Here is a 14,932-nt window from a genome sequence, read left to right on the forward strand (position 1 = left end):
TAGATGTTAGTACTCTATCAATCCTAATACTGATTTAGGTAACTGTACTAAGATTACATAAGTGAATGTCCTTGTTTTTATCATTATATCAGTTTCAAGTGTACAATATAATGATTCAATATTTGTTTGTATTGCGAAATGATCACCACAGGAAGTCTGTCTACTTCACATCCATCACCATACATAGTGACAAGTTTTTTCTTGTCGTGGGAACTTTTAAGATATACTCTGAGAAACTTTCAAGTATACAATCCAGTATTACTAACTATAGTCTCCATGCTGTACATCACATTCCCGTGACGAATTATAACGGAAAGTTTGCACCCTTTGACCACCCTTCATCCATTTTTCCCATTCCCAACACCCCCCCCCCCCCCCCCCCGGACAACCACCCATCTGTTCCCTGCGTCTAGGAGCTGGGTTTATGGAAGGGGGTTGGTATTTTTTAGAGTCCGCATATAAGGGACATCAGACAGTATCTGCCCTTGTCTTATTTCACTTAGTATACAGCCTTCACGGCCCATCCTTGTTGTCACAAATGGCACAATTTCATCCTTTTTTATGGCCAAATAATATTTCATTGAATATATTCATATATTTTCTTTATCCATTCATCCACTGATGGATACTCAGGTTATTTCCATTTCTTGCCTTTTGTAAATAGTGCTTCTTTTCACTGCTTTTTGAAAGTTTCTTGTAGGTCTAATATTTTTCAAAAATAGAAAATTTTAAAAGTGCATATGGTCATGATTCCACTAGGACCAGTCAAAGCACTGTTTTACATACATTAATCTTAAAGATTTTTGTTTGTTTGTTTTAGTTAAAGTACAAAATGAGTTGCTTATCTCTCACTCAAGACCTGGTCTCCTAAAGCAATCATTATTAAATGTGGGGTATCGTTTCACTCTTTTCTTTATGCTCTGACAAATAAGTTATGGATATTGTTGCAATGTTATGAAGAAAGTAGTATTGCATATTGACTCAGATGTGGGCTCTAACGTCAGACTATCCAATTAGAATCCTGCCTCTTACACTTTCTAGTTATGTAATCTCGGGTAAGGTTCGTCTTCTCTCAGGCAGTTTCCCGAGCTGCAGAATGGGTACAATCAGAGCTATTACATAGTACTTACAGCATGACTAAACGCGGCAATGATCTGAAGCACGTAACAGCCCGTGGTACATAATGAGTGCGTAATAAATGTTAGCTGTTAGTAAACATTAGCTACCATGTATTCATCAGCCTCATTGTTGGCACCACGTTCTCACCCCAGCTGTTTCTTTTTCTTTTTGCTTTGACATTTAATTTATCATTTCTTTTATTGCATGTATCCTTATCTAAATTTTAGCTTTCCAAAACAAGGCAAAGTATAAGTAAGTGTTAAAAATAAAAAGAACAAGTGAAACCTTCCTAACACACGGGTCCTCAATCAAAGGTTTAAACGCACCCTTAGAATGCGCGGCCAGCTGCCACTCTGTTCAGGCAACTGATCATCAGCAGTGCACAGCTGAAAAATTCCCATCATCGCCAAAGATGTGCGGCCTCTGTCCCAGGACACGGGCTGACAAGGACCACACGAAGGCATGCACCTTGGCCCCACATGTAAAATAAGTTAATTTGCTACAGATCTCCTTATCAGTTGGCCCAATAACTACATCACAGCTTCACCATCTTCCTTTTTTTTTTAAATATATTTTATTGATTTTTTACAGAGAGGAAGGGAGAGGGATAGAGAGCTAGAAACATCGATGAGAGAGAATCATCGACCAGCTGCCTCCTGCACACTCCCTACCAGGGATGTGCCCGCAGCCAATGTACATGCCCTTGACCGGAATCGAACCTGGGACCTTTCAGTCCGCAGACCAACGCTCTATCCATTGAGCCAAACCGGTTTTGGCTCACCATCTTCCTTGTACTGACCACAGGCTACATGCGAGGCACTGCTGCGCCTTATGCACACTGGCTCGCTGAGTCCTCATACTAAGGCCATGTAATGGGAATCATTGCACCCTTCACAGAGGAGGGAAATTACCTGCTCAAAAGTCTCAGTGGCAGTCAGAGCCCGCCAGCCACGGTCTCCGGCGCCAGCTACGCCGCTGCCGCTGTCACTATGGCCCATTACAAAGCTGCCGACCCGAAGCCCGAGCAGTTCCGGAGGTACTTGGACACGTCAGGAGTGCTGGACACGCTGACCAAGGTACTGGTAGCCTTATATGAAGAACCAGAGAAACCTAATGTGCTTTGGATTTGTTAAAGCATCACTTGGGAGCTGCTACCCCAGAAAATCCAGAAATAGAGCTGCTTCGTCTGGAATTGGCAGAAATGAAAGAGAAATATGAAGCTATTGTAGAAGAAAATAAAAAACTGAAAGCAAGGCTTGCTCAGTATGAACCATCTCAGGAGGAGAAGCATGCTGAATAGGACTCTTCTCAGTTGAAAAGACTCTGAAAAATGTTTTGTAAGACTTGAATAGTTTGTATAGTATATAATCTTTTCTGAACAGATGCTATAGAACATATATATATGTGTGTGTGTGTGTGTGTGTGTGTGTGTTAAATTTACCTATCACACTTTTACTGTTATAAACACATATTCTTATAATCACCAATAAAAACTCAATATAAAAAAAAAGTCTAAGTGGCAGAGCCAGGAGAGGAATCAGACTGATCATACTCAAATCTGAATTATTTCCAATAGACTCTGCTGCCCTTGCGTATGCGTAAACACGCATGTAGAAAAAATGCCATTAACTACATACATCAAGGACACTATTTTATTCGACAATACACATAAATTTCCTTGAAGTAACTTCTCCTGCGGTTTTTGTTGTTTGCTTTTGGTTAGTACTGCTCACTACAGCTTTTCCACTTACAAGAGAGGCAACTGTCTTTTAAAATTATACCAGAAAATGTCCCTCTGTGCAACCAACAGGATGACACCCGGGAAAAACCTGCGGAGGATGGACAACTGCTGAACGGATCCATCACTTGGTGGCAACACCACGCAGGCTGCCAGAAAAAGAATCAGAAGTCACCTAATCTGAACCCAACCATATTTTCTGGGAGATAGGCAAGGGAAATGCGGGGAACCTCCTTTATCTGCCGACACCTTCTCCTCCGGCCCACTTGCCCCGGGGCAGGGCTAACACTGCTCAAGCCTAAGGACAGACTAAATCTTCAGTCTGTACAGAGACTGTGCTGCCCAGAAAGCGAGGCACAAAAGAGGAGAGAGGCTTCTCTGAACCCTGTGCAACTCCCTCTTCTTGATTCTTGTGGCTTTATTTAATTCTCTCCATCAAGGCCTCTCAGATATGATGCAATTTAAGGGTGAATTATTTCCTATCCTACATTTTGCACTGTCCTCTCATCTGCCTTACCTGTCCCCCAATTAGACCATTAAGATAACTAGGGTAGAGGCAAAGGAAGCCTTAGGTCAATCGGAACCCTACAAATTTCAAATACAAGGCAGCGTGGCATGGGCCGTGAGACAACAGTGCCCAGGGATGAAGTGCAGACATCCTAGACTGAGACAGAGCTAGAGTGCCAAGCAGTGAGCACACCCAGTCAGGGCAGAGCTCGGGCCAATCTTTTCCCCTCCGGATACCCAGCCCGCAGTGCCGTATCTGCCACATCACAGTCAGTGTTTAATTCACTACTGCTGCATGAACACCTGGGGAGAGGGGTGTTCGAGCTCCAGAAACATTACTTACTGGCTCTGTCACCGTGAACAAGGTAATTGGTTTATTTGAGCATCAGTCTCAGCTGTAAAATGAGGAGAGCAATATCTACCTCATGTGGTAAATATGTTAAAAATGAACACATATTTAGCACACTTTCTGGTACATAGTAAATGTCCCATAACCATCTGGGCTATTATTATTATTCCACAATGTTAACACAGGTCCACAATGACAGATCCAAAATACTAAAGATCAGAATTTTTCAAGTTAAAAGAGTGCACATAACTATACACACACACACACACACACACACACACACACACTTTTGAACAGAATTTGGAACAGCAACCTACAATCAAACATATTAATACTTTTGCAGTGAAATACGTCCTAAGCAAATAAATAAAGACTATAGTCGCACATCAGTTCACTTCAAGTCAAATGACAAGTAAAAAACACTAAGTCTCCAGAGCTTTGGGGATTTTAAAACTGAAGAAAGGGCTGTGGGGCTATACTCACAAAAAGCACCCAGTCCCCACTTGGATGTTTGTTCCCACAAAGCCCACTAAATGTGCAGGTGACTGCAGTGTTTGGCTGAATAAAAGTTGTCGAGATTAAGTAGGAAAGCTGCTCAGCATAAGTTTCCCTCATTCCCTCGAGCTGCCACAGCCCAGAAAATGTCACCTTGTTTGTCTGAGAAATAGTCTATAAGTTCTCGGCCAACCTGCAGTCATTTCCCCACATCCTTCTGCAACATCTGTGCCAGGCAGGACTCCATGCAAGGCTCCATGGTGAATTAAAAAACAACAACAACAACAACAACAAAACTCTGCTTGCAAGTGCTATTCTGAAAAAACTAGTCCATCTTCAAAACCTTGGGTTCCCCTTGGCAGCGCTACTCCTTCCTTCCATCTTCCCACCAAACTCTGGGTATCTCCATCACTGCACACACTATACTGTAACCGTTTGCTTCTTTATCAATGCTCACCCCCACCTAGACTCTGAGCTCCTTGAAGACAGGAACCAAGTCTTGATAACAATTGCTAATGTCTGAGTGTTTATTATGTGCAGGCATGTGATAAGGTTATGGCATACACTCTCATTTGGTGCTTACAGTAACTCGATCATGCCAACATCATGGACGAGGAAACTAAAGCCTGGAGAGGTTAAGAAAGCTCATGCCGTGTAGCAGACTCTGTAGGTCACTTAGTTAACACCCATGGTACCTAGGTCCCTGCCTAACCGTCCTAACAGGAGCTGACACTGTTCACATACTCCCCCTTTCACGTGGCCACGTGCTTCATTCAGCGGAGGCCGGCCCCCTTCTTCACACAGGAGGTTAAGCATGACAGTCAAAAGCAACCATGGACGCCATCCCTTTTCCAGTGATGCTGGGGAGGCACGCGAAGCCATTCTGCGATGTAAAATCTGCCGGGAGCTTCTGAGAAAGATTCCTCCCAGGTGAAGACACAGCAGACACCCTTCTTCCCTGACACTGTGGACTTCTTAAATTCTTAGAGGAAATGAAGCTACTAATAGTAACTAAGCCAACTGAGTCCGTTTTTGGTTCCTCAGCCAGAAGCACGCCAACTCGTACACAGAAAGAGTGGTGGGGCTGTGCTTCCCACATGCACAGGTGACCGCACAGCCCTCAACAGTGTAACGACTCGAGTCTGACCTCTCAACTCTGTGACTCTCCTACCTTCCAGCACCAATGCCACGCAGGTAAGGAGCACCTGTTAACCTCAACTAAGTGAATAAACAGATGGATGAAGTAGAATTTAAGCCCAGCTTTTAAATAAATTTTATACCCAGTTGTAGGTGAAATATTAGATTCCTATGTAACACCCTTAATAAGTATAAAGTCTGCTGACTCTTAGACAAGACCAAGGTTTAATGTATTTGGAAAACAGTGTATAACAAACTCAAGTAAACAAAGGAATACTGTAAGCACTAGTTTCCAAGTGCAGATAGACTGGGTCTATCTTTCAGAAGACTGGGTCAATGAAAAAAGCACAAAAGATTCTGATTCTGTAAGCCCCTTTCACAATGTCTACAGCACCTACTGGCAACACAACCTTGACCCAAAGGCGCCACCGTCTTGTCCAACTAAAAGCCAACCTGCAGTCATTTCCCCACAGGGGAGGGGGGAGGCAGAGAGAGCAAGACACCCTTCTGCACTTCAAGTCCAGTCCAGTTTTTATTCATGAAAACTCAGTCCTTGGTATATATGTTCAACCTTCACAACTCAGCTGGTCAGAAGACCCTGCCTGCCCCTTCCATCAGGCAAGGGCATGGAAAGCCTTGGTTTTTAGGAGTTAAGTATAAGCTCCAGGCCATCACACAGAGCAGTCCCCGAGAAAATCAGGAAGACATTCCTCAATCAGGAAGGGCCACTCAGCAAGATATCATGACCCACCCGGTGCAGGACACAACATTCACTTCTACCCTAAGGCTTGTAAACTTTCCAACATAAGACCTTCTCTTTACCGGTTCACTTGGCCTTCTCTCAAAGTGCTGAAAGATAACAATTTTTTATGTCAAACAAAAATCAAAGGAAACTCTACTTCTTCTAGAATGAAATGTCTAAGAGCCATAACCTGACCAGGTGTCTTACTGGAAGCCAAGGAATCATGCTGACTGCTCACTAAGGATTTTTTTCCTAAGGTCCATTTCGGATCCACGAAGGTAGCCCAGCCACCTGGAGTGCCTTCTAATGCACAGCTTACCTTGTAATTGCTAGAGTTCACCCAAGAGGTAGCGAGTCCATCCACAAGTTTATCTAACATGGTCTGGTCGTGCTCAAGGTCAGCAGATTTCTGTTTGTCTGAGAAATAGTCTATGAGTTCTTGGCCAACCTGCAGTCGTTTCCCCACATCCTTCTGCAACACCTGTGCCAGGCAGGACTCCATGCGAGGCTCCATGGTGAATTAAAATCGAGATGCAGCAAAAGCTAGAGGGCAGTCAGGGTGACACCCTCCCAGTTAATGTACCCGGGAGGTTGCCTCTTTGTTCGCTGAAGGTTACTAAGAGCCTGTGTTTCAAAGATGCAATCCGGGGAATGGCAACAATGCACCATGTGTGTCTGGAGAGCAGCTGGCAGGATATTAAAAGTTCAATTTAAATAACTAGTAGAAGATACAGGAGTGAATGGCAGAGTGAAGTTCTGGTACTGGGTCTGAAATGCTTCATAATTCAGCAGTCCATTCTGAAAAGTAAGAAAACGACAAATCAGCACAGATAATGTAACACTCAAGTGTTATAAAACACTGAATCAAAGACAAAGCAGTTCATGCTACAGAATCATTTATAATCACAAGTGGACATGAGAATCAGGAATGCTCCGCAACCATATCAGAATAACATAATCATTATTTTTTTAAGATTTTTAATTGACTTTTTAGAGAGAACGGGAGAGGGAGAGAGAGAGAAATATCCATTAAGAGCGAAGCATGGATCGGCTTCCTCCCGCACACTCCCTACTAGGGATCAAGCCCACAACTTGGGCATGTGCCCCAATCAGGAATCTAACCAGCGACATTCACCCAACCAACCAAGCACACGGGCCAGGGCCATGATTATTACTGTAATCAGGAAGAACACTGAAGGCCCAAGCAGAGCCAATGGGCTACACAGTTGGTGGGTTGAGGTTTGTCACAATTTTCCAGCTTATAAATGCACCAGTCAGCAAAGCACTCTCTGCTTTAGCTGGCATATTTGTAGCTTAAATTTTGCTTCCTACCAAAAACTTAACACCATTCTGTGTCTGAAGCGTATTGCCTTCCTCTCAGTTTTCTAAAAAACCAAGGGCTGGATATGGGGTGGGCTCCATAGAAACACCATTGACCAAAGTGGTCAGTCTGGTAGCACTGGAAGTCAAAGCCTGTACCTACATCAAACTGCTTGCTTAGCAGCTTTACAACAGTTGAGCGGTAGCCTTTACCACATCCTCTCCACAACAAAGAAAGTAATGAAGGAAAGAAGGAAATCGGCTCATATTCTGATCAGTTATTGACATGGAGCTCTCCACTGGCAGACAGTCACTCCACATGGGCCTGGTACTGTTATAAAAGCAGGAGACCTCAAAATCATGTTTGGGGTAGGGCAAAACACATGATAGGAAAAGTACCACAATCCTTTTCATTAAGTGAACAAGCTACCATTTAATCTACAGCTGCTGAAGCAATTGTACACACTTCTACGTCAGTTCCTTTCATTCCCATCTAAGAAGACCCGTAGAAAGCCTACCTTCCAGATGCAGCCCCCTGACACTGCTAAAGAGAGGTTTCTGCACAGCAACCCTGAGCCCAACTCTCAGGGCTCCAGCAGGGAAAGCTGAGCTATTACACCAAGCAAGTTCAAAGGCTGTGCATGGCAGCTCTTCCACTCTGCGCACAGTAATGCTTTCCCTCATCACCCAACCTCATCGCCTCTCTCAGTACACGAAGATCAATGGTCTTTCCCAGTTCCAGAATCAGAGATTTTTTTTTAAATATATTTTATTGATTTTTTTACAGAGAGGAAGGGAGAGGGATAGAGAGTTAGAAACATCGATGAGAGAGAAACATCGATCAGCTGCCTCCTGCACACCCCTTACTGGGAATGTGCCCGCAACCAAGGTACATGCTCTTGACCGGAATCGAACCTGGGACCCTTGAGTCCGCAGGCTGACGCTCTATCCACTGAGCCAAACCAGCTAGGCGAATCAGAGATCTTTTATACCAACAGGAATCATGTAAGTCAGTAAGGAAAATGCTCCCTCGAAGCCCCAGGTGTGTGTGCTTGCCCGACTCCTGCTTTACTGCTTCTAACAATGCAGCAGGCTGGGGACGGGGAATAAAACTCACCATCTCACAGGGCAAGCCTTCCTTAAAGGGAGGAGGCATCTGCTTTCCGGTCATTTCCACACCCTGGAACTAGTCCCTCCCTCACAAGAAGGATCTTAGATACATAAAAGCAGCTATTACCCTTCTTTCCAATTTTGAGTTCAAACAAAGTATCTCCAGTTCCTTAATAGCTCATAAGTTGGACTACAGAAGGTATCAGTGATACAGGGAACAGGAGAAACCAACAGAACCTTTTCTTTCTAGGCCCAATATTAGCCCAAGAAGCAGATCAAACAAGGTTGGGCTTGTGAAATGGCCACAAATTCTTTGCTACTCCTCCCCCACCAAGGCGTAGTCTGTCACGCCCACAGTGACTCTAGAACTGGTCCCGAGACTTGCTGTGGCCAGTTGGAAATCAGCAACTGCAAAGCAAGCAGAGGTTTGACAGCAAGCACTGCAGCCCCCTCAGAATGCCGCCTGAGACTACCATGCTGCCAGGGAGCTGCTCTAGCGTCCAAAACGTGAGAGGCCATGTTCTCCAGCCCACCTCCAGCAGCAACCGTCAGGCCTGAGCGAGGCCAGTTGGGACCAGGCAGCCATTCAGCGGACTGCAGCTACGCACACCACTCTGAGGAGACCAGCAGAAAAGCCACCTAGTCAACCACACAAGAGATAACTGAGCCACTCCTTCCTCCCCTAAACATCTACCTGTCATTCTCAATGGGAAGAATCCCATGTCCTTTACTCCTTCAAGGAGCCTAAAATCAACCGGCACTAACCAATAATGATGCTAACACCATTTTAAAGAATCTACCTCAGGTGTCAGCTTCCATGCTGGACAATGTATACATACCATCTCTAATTCTCCAACCAACTCGATAAGTACGTATTGATCCCTATTTTACAGATGAAGGAACTGAGGCAAAGGTAAGTGACTTTCCAAGACCGCATGCCCAGTGAGTTTCCTCTCCCTACCTTCAAACCTTTGCTGTTACAAGCCTGGCCTACAAGTCTGGCCTAGTTCTGTGCTGACTCAGAGAAAGGAGGTCAGACTTCGTGCCTGCCTGGGAAGAACAGGGCAAGAGAGCCAAGCCTCCATTCCAGGGAGAAAAATGAACCCGCTCAGTCCAGTCCTTACAAAATATATATAATATAAAAGTTCTCCGTTAGATTTCTAGCACACTCAAAAACTGGCCCCAAATTCCCACGAACCACATGCACAGAATAAAAGTCCTGAAAGCCCTAAGCATTGCGCAGACTGGGGCCCCTATTTCCTCTTCTTTTTCTTAATTAAATAAAAAAAAAAAAATAAGGGAACGGACAATCCTCTCTTATTCTTACTAAACTGGATTTTTGGTACCCTTTTCCCATGCTTTCGAGCATGTTCTCCATCTCAGGTATTCAGGGACTATCACGATACCGAATTCACAGGGTACAAGAGTACAAGACCTCCTTCCCACTGCTGCCCAGCCATCCGGTTTCCCTGCCTAAGAGCAAATAATGGCCCCTTTTCTGTGTCTTTTCACAGACATTTTTAGATACATGAGCAAATAATTATGCATTCTCCTCTCGGAACCTCCCCACCCCAGGAAGAAGTTTCTAAGCATTTACAATTGAATCATAAAAAGAGATCGAAAGCAAACTGACAAACATATAGGCAAAACTTCATACAGCAACAAAATTACATAGACTTTTTATTTTAAGTAATTCAGAAAACTTAGAAAATAAACAAGGAAGGATTTGGAGGACTTGGAAAAGGAGGTGCAGGAAGATTTCGAAGATGACCCAGGAGGAGGAAGTAAAAATCTTTTCCTTCTACCCACATCCTGCCCAGGTCCCCTACCAGGACATCCTGCCCAGGTTCCCTATAGGACATCCTGCCCAGGTTCCCTACCAGGACATACTGCCCAGGTTCCCTACCAGGACATACTGCCCAGGTTCCCTATAGGACATCCTGCCCAGGTCCCCTACCAGGACATACTGCCCAGGTTCCCTATAGGACATCCTGCCCAGGTTCCCTATAGGACATCCTGCCCAGGTCCCCTACCAGGACATACTGCCCAGGTTCCCTATAGGACATCCTGCCCAGGTTCCCTATAGGACATCCTGCCCGGGTCCCCTACCAGGACATCCTGCCCAGGTTCCCTATAGGACATCCTGCCCAGGTTCCCTATAGGACATCCTGCCCAGGTTCCCTATAGGACATCCTGCCCAGGTTCCCTACCAGGGCATCCTGCCCGGTTCCCTATAGGACATCCTGCCCGGTTCCCCTATAGGACATCCTGCCCAGGTTCCCTACCAGGACATCCTGCCCGGGTTCCCTATAGGACATACTGCCCAGGTTCCCTATAGGACATCCTGCCCAGGTTCCCTATAGGACATCCTGCCCAGGTTCCCTATAGGACATCCTGCCCAGGTTCCCTACCAGGGCATCCTGCCCGGTTCCCTATAGGACATCCTGCCCGGTTCCCCTATAGGACATCCTGCCCAGGTTCCCTACCAGGACATCCTGCCCGGGTTCCCTATAGGACAAACTGCCCAGGTTCCCTATAGGACATACTGCCCAGGTTCCCTATAGGACATCCTGCCCGGGTTCCCTATAGGACATCCTGCCCGGGTTCCCTATAGGACATACTGCCCAGGTTCCCTATAGGACATCCTGCCCAGGTTCCCTACCAGGACATCCTGCCCAGGTTCCCTATAGGACATCCTGCCCAGGTTCCCTATAGGACATCCCGCCCGGGTTCCCTATAGGACATCCTGCCCAGGTTCCCTACCAGGACATCCTGCCCGGGTTCCCTATAGGACATCCTGCCCAGGTTCCCTATAGGACATCCTGCCCGGGTCCCCTATAGGACATCCTGCCCAGGTTCCCTACCAGGACATCCTGCCCGGGTTCCCTACCAGGACATCCTGCCCGGGTTCCCTATAGGACATCCTGCCCGGTTCCCCTATAGGACATCCTGCCCAGGTTCCCTATAGGACATCCTGCCCAGGTTCCCTATAGGACATCCTGCCCGGGTCCCCTATAGGACATCCTGCCCAGGTTCCCTATAGGACATCCTGCCCAGGTCCCCTACCAGGACATCCTGCCCAGGTTCCCTATAGGACATCCTGCCCAGGTTCCCTACCAGGACATCCTGCCCAGGTTCCCTATAGGACATCCTGCCCGGGTTCCCTATAGGACATCCTGCCCAGGTTCCCTACCAGGACATCCTGCCCAGGTTCCCTACCAGGACATCCTGCCCGGGTTCCCTATAGGACATCCTGCCCGGTTCCCCTATAGGACATCCTGCCCGGGTTCCCTATAGGACATACTGCCCAGGTTCCCTATAGGACATCCTGCCCAGGTTCCCTATAGGACATCCTGCCCAGGTTCCCTATAGGACATCCTGCCCAGGTTCCCTATAGGACATCCTGCCCAGGTTCCCTATAGGACATACTGCCCAGGTTCCCTATAGGACATCCCGCCCGGGTTCCCTACCAGGACATCCCGCCCGGGTTCCCTACCAGGACATACTGCCCAGGTTCCCTATAGGACATCCTGCCCAGGTTCCCTATAGGACATCCTGCCCAGGTTCCCTATAGGACATCCTGCCCAGGTTCCCTATAGGACATCCTGCCCAGGTTCCCTACCAGGACATCCTGCCCAGGTTCCCTATAGGACATCCTGCCCAGGTTCCCTATAGGACATCCTGCCCAGGTTCCCTACCAGGACATCCTGCCCAGGTTCCCTACCAGGACATCCTGCCCGGTTCCCTATAGGACATCCTGCCCGGTTCCCCTATAGGACATCCTGCCCGGTTCCCCTATAGGACATCCTGCCCAGGTTCCCTATAGGACATCCTGCCCAGGTTCCCTACCAGGACATCCTGCCCAGGTTCCCTACCAGGACATCCTGCCCGGTTCCCTATAGGACATCCTGCCCGGTTCCCCTATAGGACATCCTGCCCGGTTCCCCTATAGGACATCCTGCCCAGGTTCCCTATAGGACATCCTGCCCAGGTTCCCTACCAGGACATCCTGCCCAGGTTCCCTACCAGGACATCCTGCCCGGTTCCCTATAGGACATCCTGCCCGGTTCCCCTATAGGACATCCTGCCCAGGTTCCCTATAGGACATCCTGCCCAGGTTCCCTATAGGACATCCTGCCCAGGTTCCCTACCAGGACATCCTGCCCAGGTTCCCTACCAGGACATCCTGCCCGGTTCCCTATAGGACATCCTGCCCGGTTCCCCTATAGGACATCCTGCCCGGTTCCCCTATAGGACATCCTGCCCAGGTTCCCTATAGGACATCCTGCCCAGGTTCCCTACCAGGACATCCTGCCCGGTTCCCTATAGGACATCCTGCCCGGTTCCCCTATAGGACATCCTGCCCGGTTCCCCTATAGGACATCCTGCCCGGGTCCCCTATAGGACATCCTGCCCAGGTTCCCTACCAGGACATCCTGCCCGGGTTCCCTATAGGACATACTGCCCAGGTTCCCTATAGGACATCCTGCCCAGGTCCCCTACCAGGACATCCTGCCCAGGTTCCCTATAGGACATCCTGCCCAGGTTCTCTACTATGGAAGAGTGCAAAAAGGAAACTGGGGTCTAAAGTTCACCTGGAACCAGGAACCACAGCAGTTACCTACGGGTGAGCTAAATAAAAATGAGGTATGTTATGTGAAAGGCATTACTGGAAGGCCCTGGGACACAAAAACAAACAGGACACAGCCAGGGCCCGAGGTGAGCTTCCAGACTAGTTCGTTCACGGGTGGGGTCCCTTGGCCTAGCCGGCAACCAGGGCCGATCAGGCCGATTGGTGCTAGCTGGCTGGGGGAGGGACCACAGGAGGTTGGCTGTGGGAGCGCACTGACCACCAGGGGGCAGATTCTGTATTGAGCATCTGCCCCCTGGTGGTCAGTGCACGTCATAGCTACCGGCCAGTCAGTTGGTTGGCCAGTCGTTTCGTCGCTTAGGCTTTTATACACACACACACACACACACACACACACACACACACACACAGACTAGAGGCACGGTGCACGAAATCTGTGCATGGGAAGGGTCCCTAGGCCTGGCTGGCAATCAGGACCAATCAATGCCTTCCGGCTGCCAGCTGGGGCCTTCCTTCGCTCCACACTGCCCCTTGGTGGTCAGCGCACTTCATAGCGAACATTCAAACTCCAGAGGGGACAATTTGCATATTAGCCTTTTATTATATAGGATTAGAACCTAAACCTTTTTAGATTTAGAACCTAAACCAGAACAATAGCCCAACTCTGCTGCAGGCTAAGAGGCAGAAGTTAAAAAGTACCATCTTCAACAAGAATAAGACAGTCTAATGTCATGAAAAGAGCAATAAGGTTGAGAATCCTGCCCTCTAGTCTTGACTGCCACCTCTGCGTTGCACTCTGGGGAATACTGGCTCCACATACACTAACCAAGAGTTAAGGCTGGGAAGAGGTTGCAGAAGGTATCTCTAGCCCGACTCATCATAACCACTCTGTGGCACTCAGGCACACAACTATCGAGTATTAACCCTTTTAGTGCCAGCGGGCCGATCTACCGGCCCATGGGGTATGTGCGAAGAATGCCACGGGCCGCTCTATCGGCCGGGTGTTTTCACGCTCACGCCTTTTCTTTTCTGTGCGTCGCATAGGTTTTGTAGACATATTTTTAGTACCTGTCATGCTTCCTAATCATTATTGACTAATTTTCATTGTGAAAATTAAATATATGTTCGTTTTTTTGGCTAGAAGAACATAAGGTATTTTCTGCTTTGTAGCGTACCTGCTTTTACTGCGTAGCGGATGCCATATCTACATAAGTTGACCTTGTATCATCCGTCTTTGTATTGCTATCAAGCTCATTCCTCTTTTCGTAAACACTTCCGATGACCTCCCCTCTGAGAAAAGCCCTATGTCTCGTTTGGATTTTACTATTGGTATTGTTGAAGATCTTGGGAATGAATGGCTCCTAGAGAAAAATAACAAATGTGGGAAATCGGAGGAACATGTGAGACAAGACAAGAAGCCGTTAAAAACATTATCTGGAAAAAAGGAGAAGGACTGTTGTGTGTGCAGCAAAAGGTGTGAAACAGGGAGAGGGCAGCGAAGAAGCCGCCGTACAGTGTGTGGTGAATGTGAACAAGGTCCTCATGGTGCATGCTCTCCTGAACATAAGTGCGCATGTTAAATTGTGTGGGGGACATTTTAGTAAATTCAATGTTACTATTTAAAAAATAATGGCAAAAGCATAAAAATTTGTTGGTGAGCTAATAAATAGTCGTAGAAACTAATGCTAACAAAATTAATACTGTCAAAAAATAGTAAAGAACAAATTTTCTAATCTGAATGTAAAAGTTTAAATTTTTTAATAATAAATTTTAAAATTTACTTTTTTTCATAAATTTATAGAAGAGATAACAACATAAATGAAC

General features: G+C 46.9%; 1 protein-coding gene and 1 pseudogene across 8 annotated transcripts in view; one reads left to right on the forward strand and one right to left on the reverse strand.

Annotated features, from left to right (window-relative positions):
• Nucleotides 1–14,932, reverse strand: part of CLASP1 (cytoplasmic linker associated protein 1) — a 273,855-nt gene that overhangs the window by 222,460 nt on the left and 36,463 nt on the right. For 6 of the 7 annotated variants that reach the window (XM_079782856.1, XM_079782851.1, XM_079782848.1 and 3 more), the window contains one exon: nucleotides 6,407–6,885. In XM_079782856.1, coding sequence (XP_079638982.1) covers nucleotides 6,407–6,601 — 195 coding nt within the window. In that variant the 5' untranslated portion in view covers nucleotides 6,602–6,885. Of the gene's footprint in view, nucleotides 1–6,406; nucleotides 6,886–14,283; nucleotides 14,817–14,932 lie in introns of those variants that run through there. The other variant, XM_079782850.1, reaches the window with a different exon arrangement.
• On the forward strand, nucleotides 416–6,391 carry LOC307106379 (c-Myc-binding protein-like; annotated as a pseudogene). Its single transcript has one exon. The product of its transcript is annotated as a c-Myc-binding protein-like (transcript).

Source organism: Cnephaeus nilssonii (genome assembly GCF_951640355.1).
Source record: "Cnephaeus nilssonii genome assembly, chromosome: 10".
In the NCBI taxonomy this organism is placed as follows: domain Eukaryota; kingdom Metazoa; phylum Chordata; class Mammalia; order Chiroptera; family Vespertilionidae; genus Cnephaeus; species Cnephaeus nilssonii.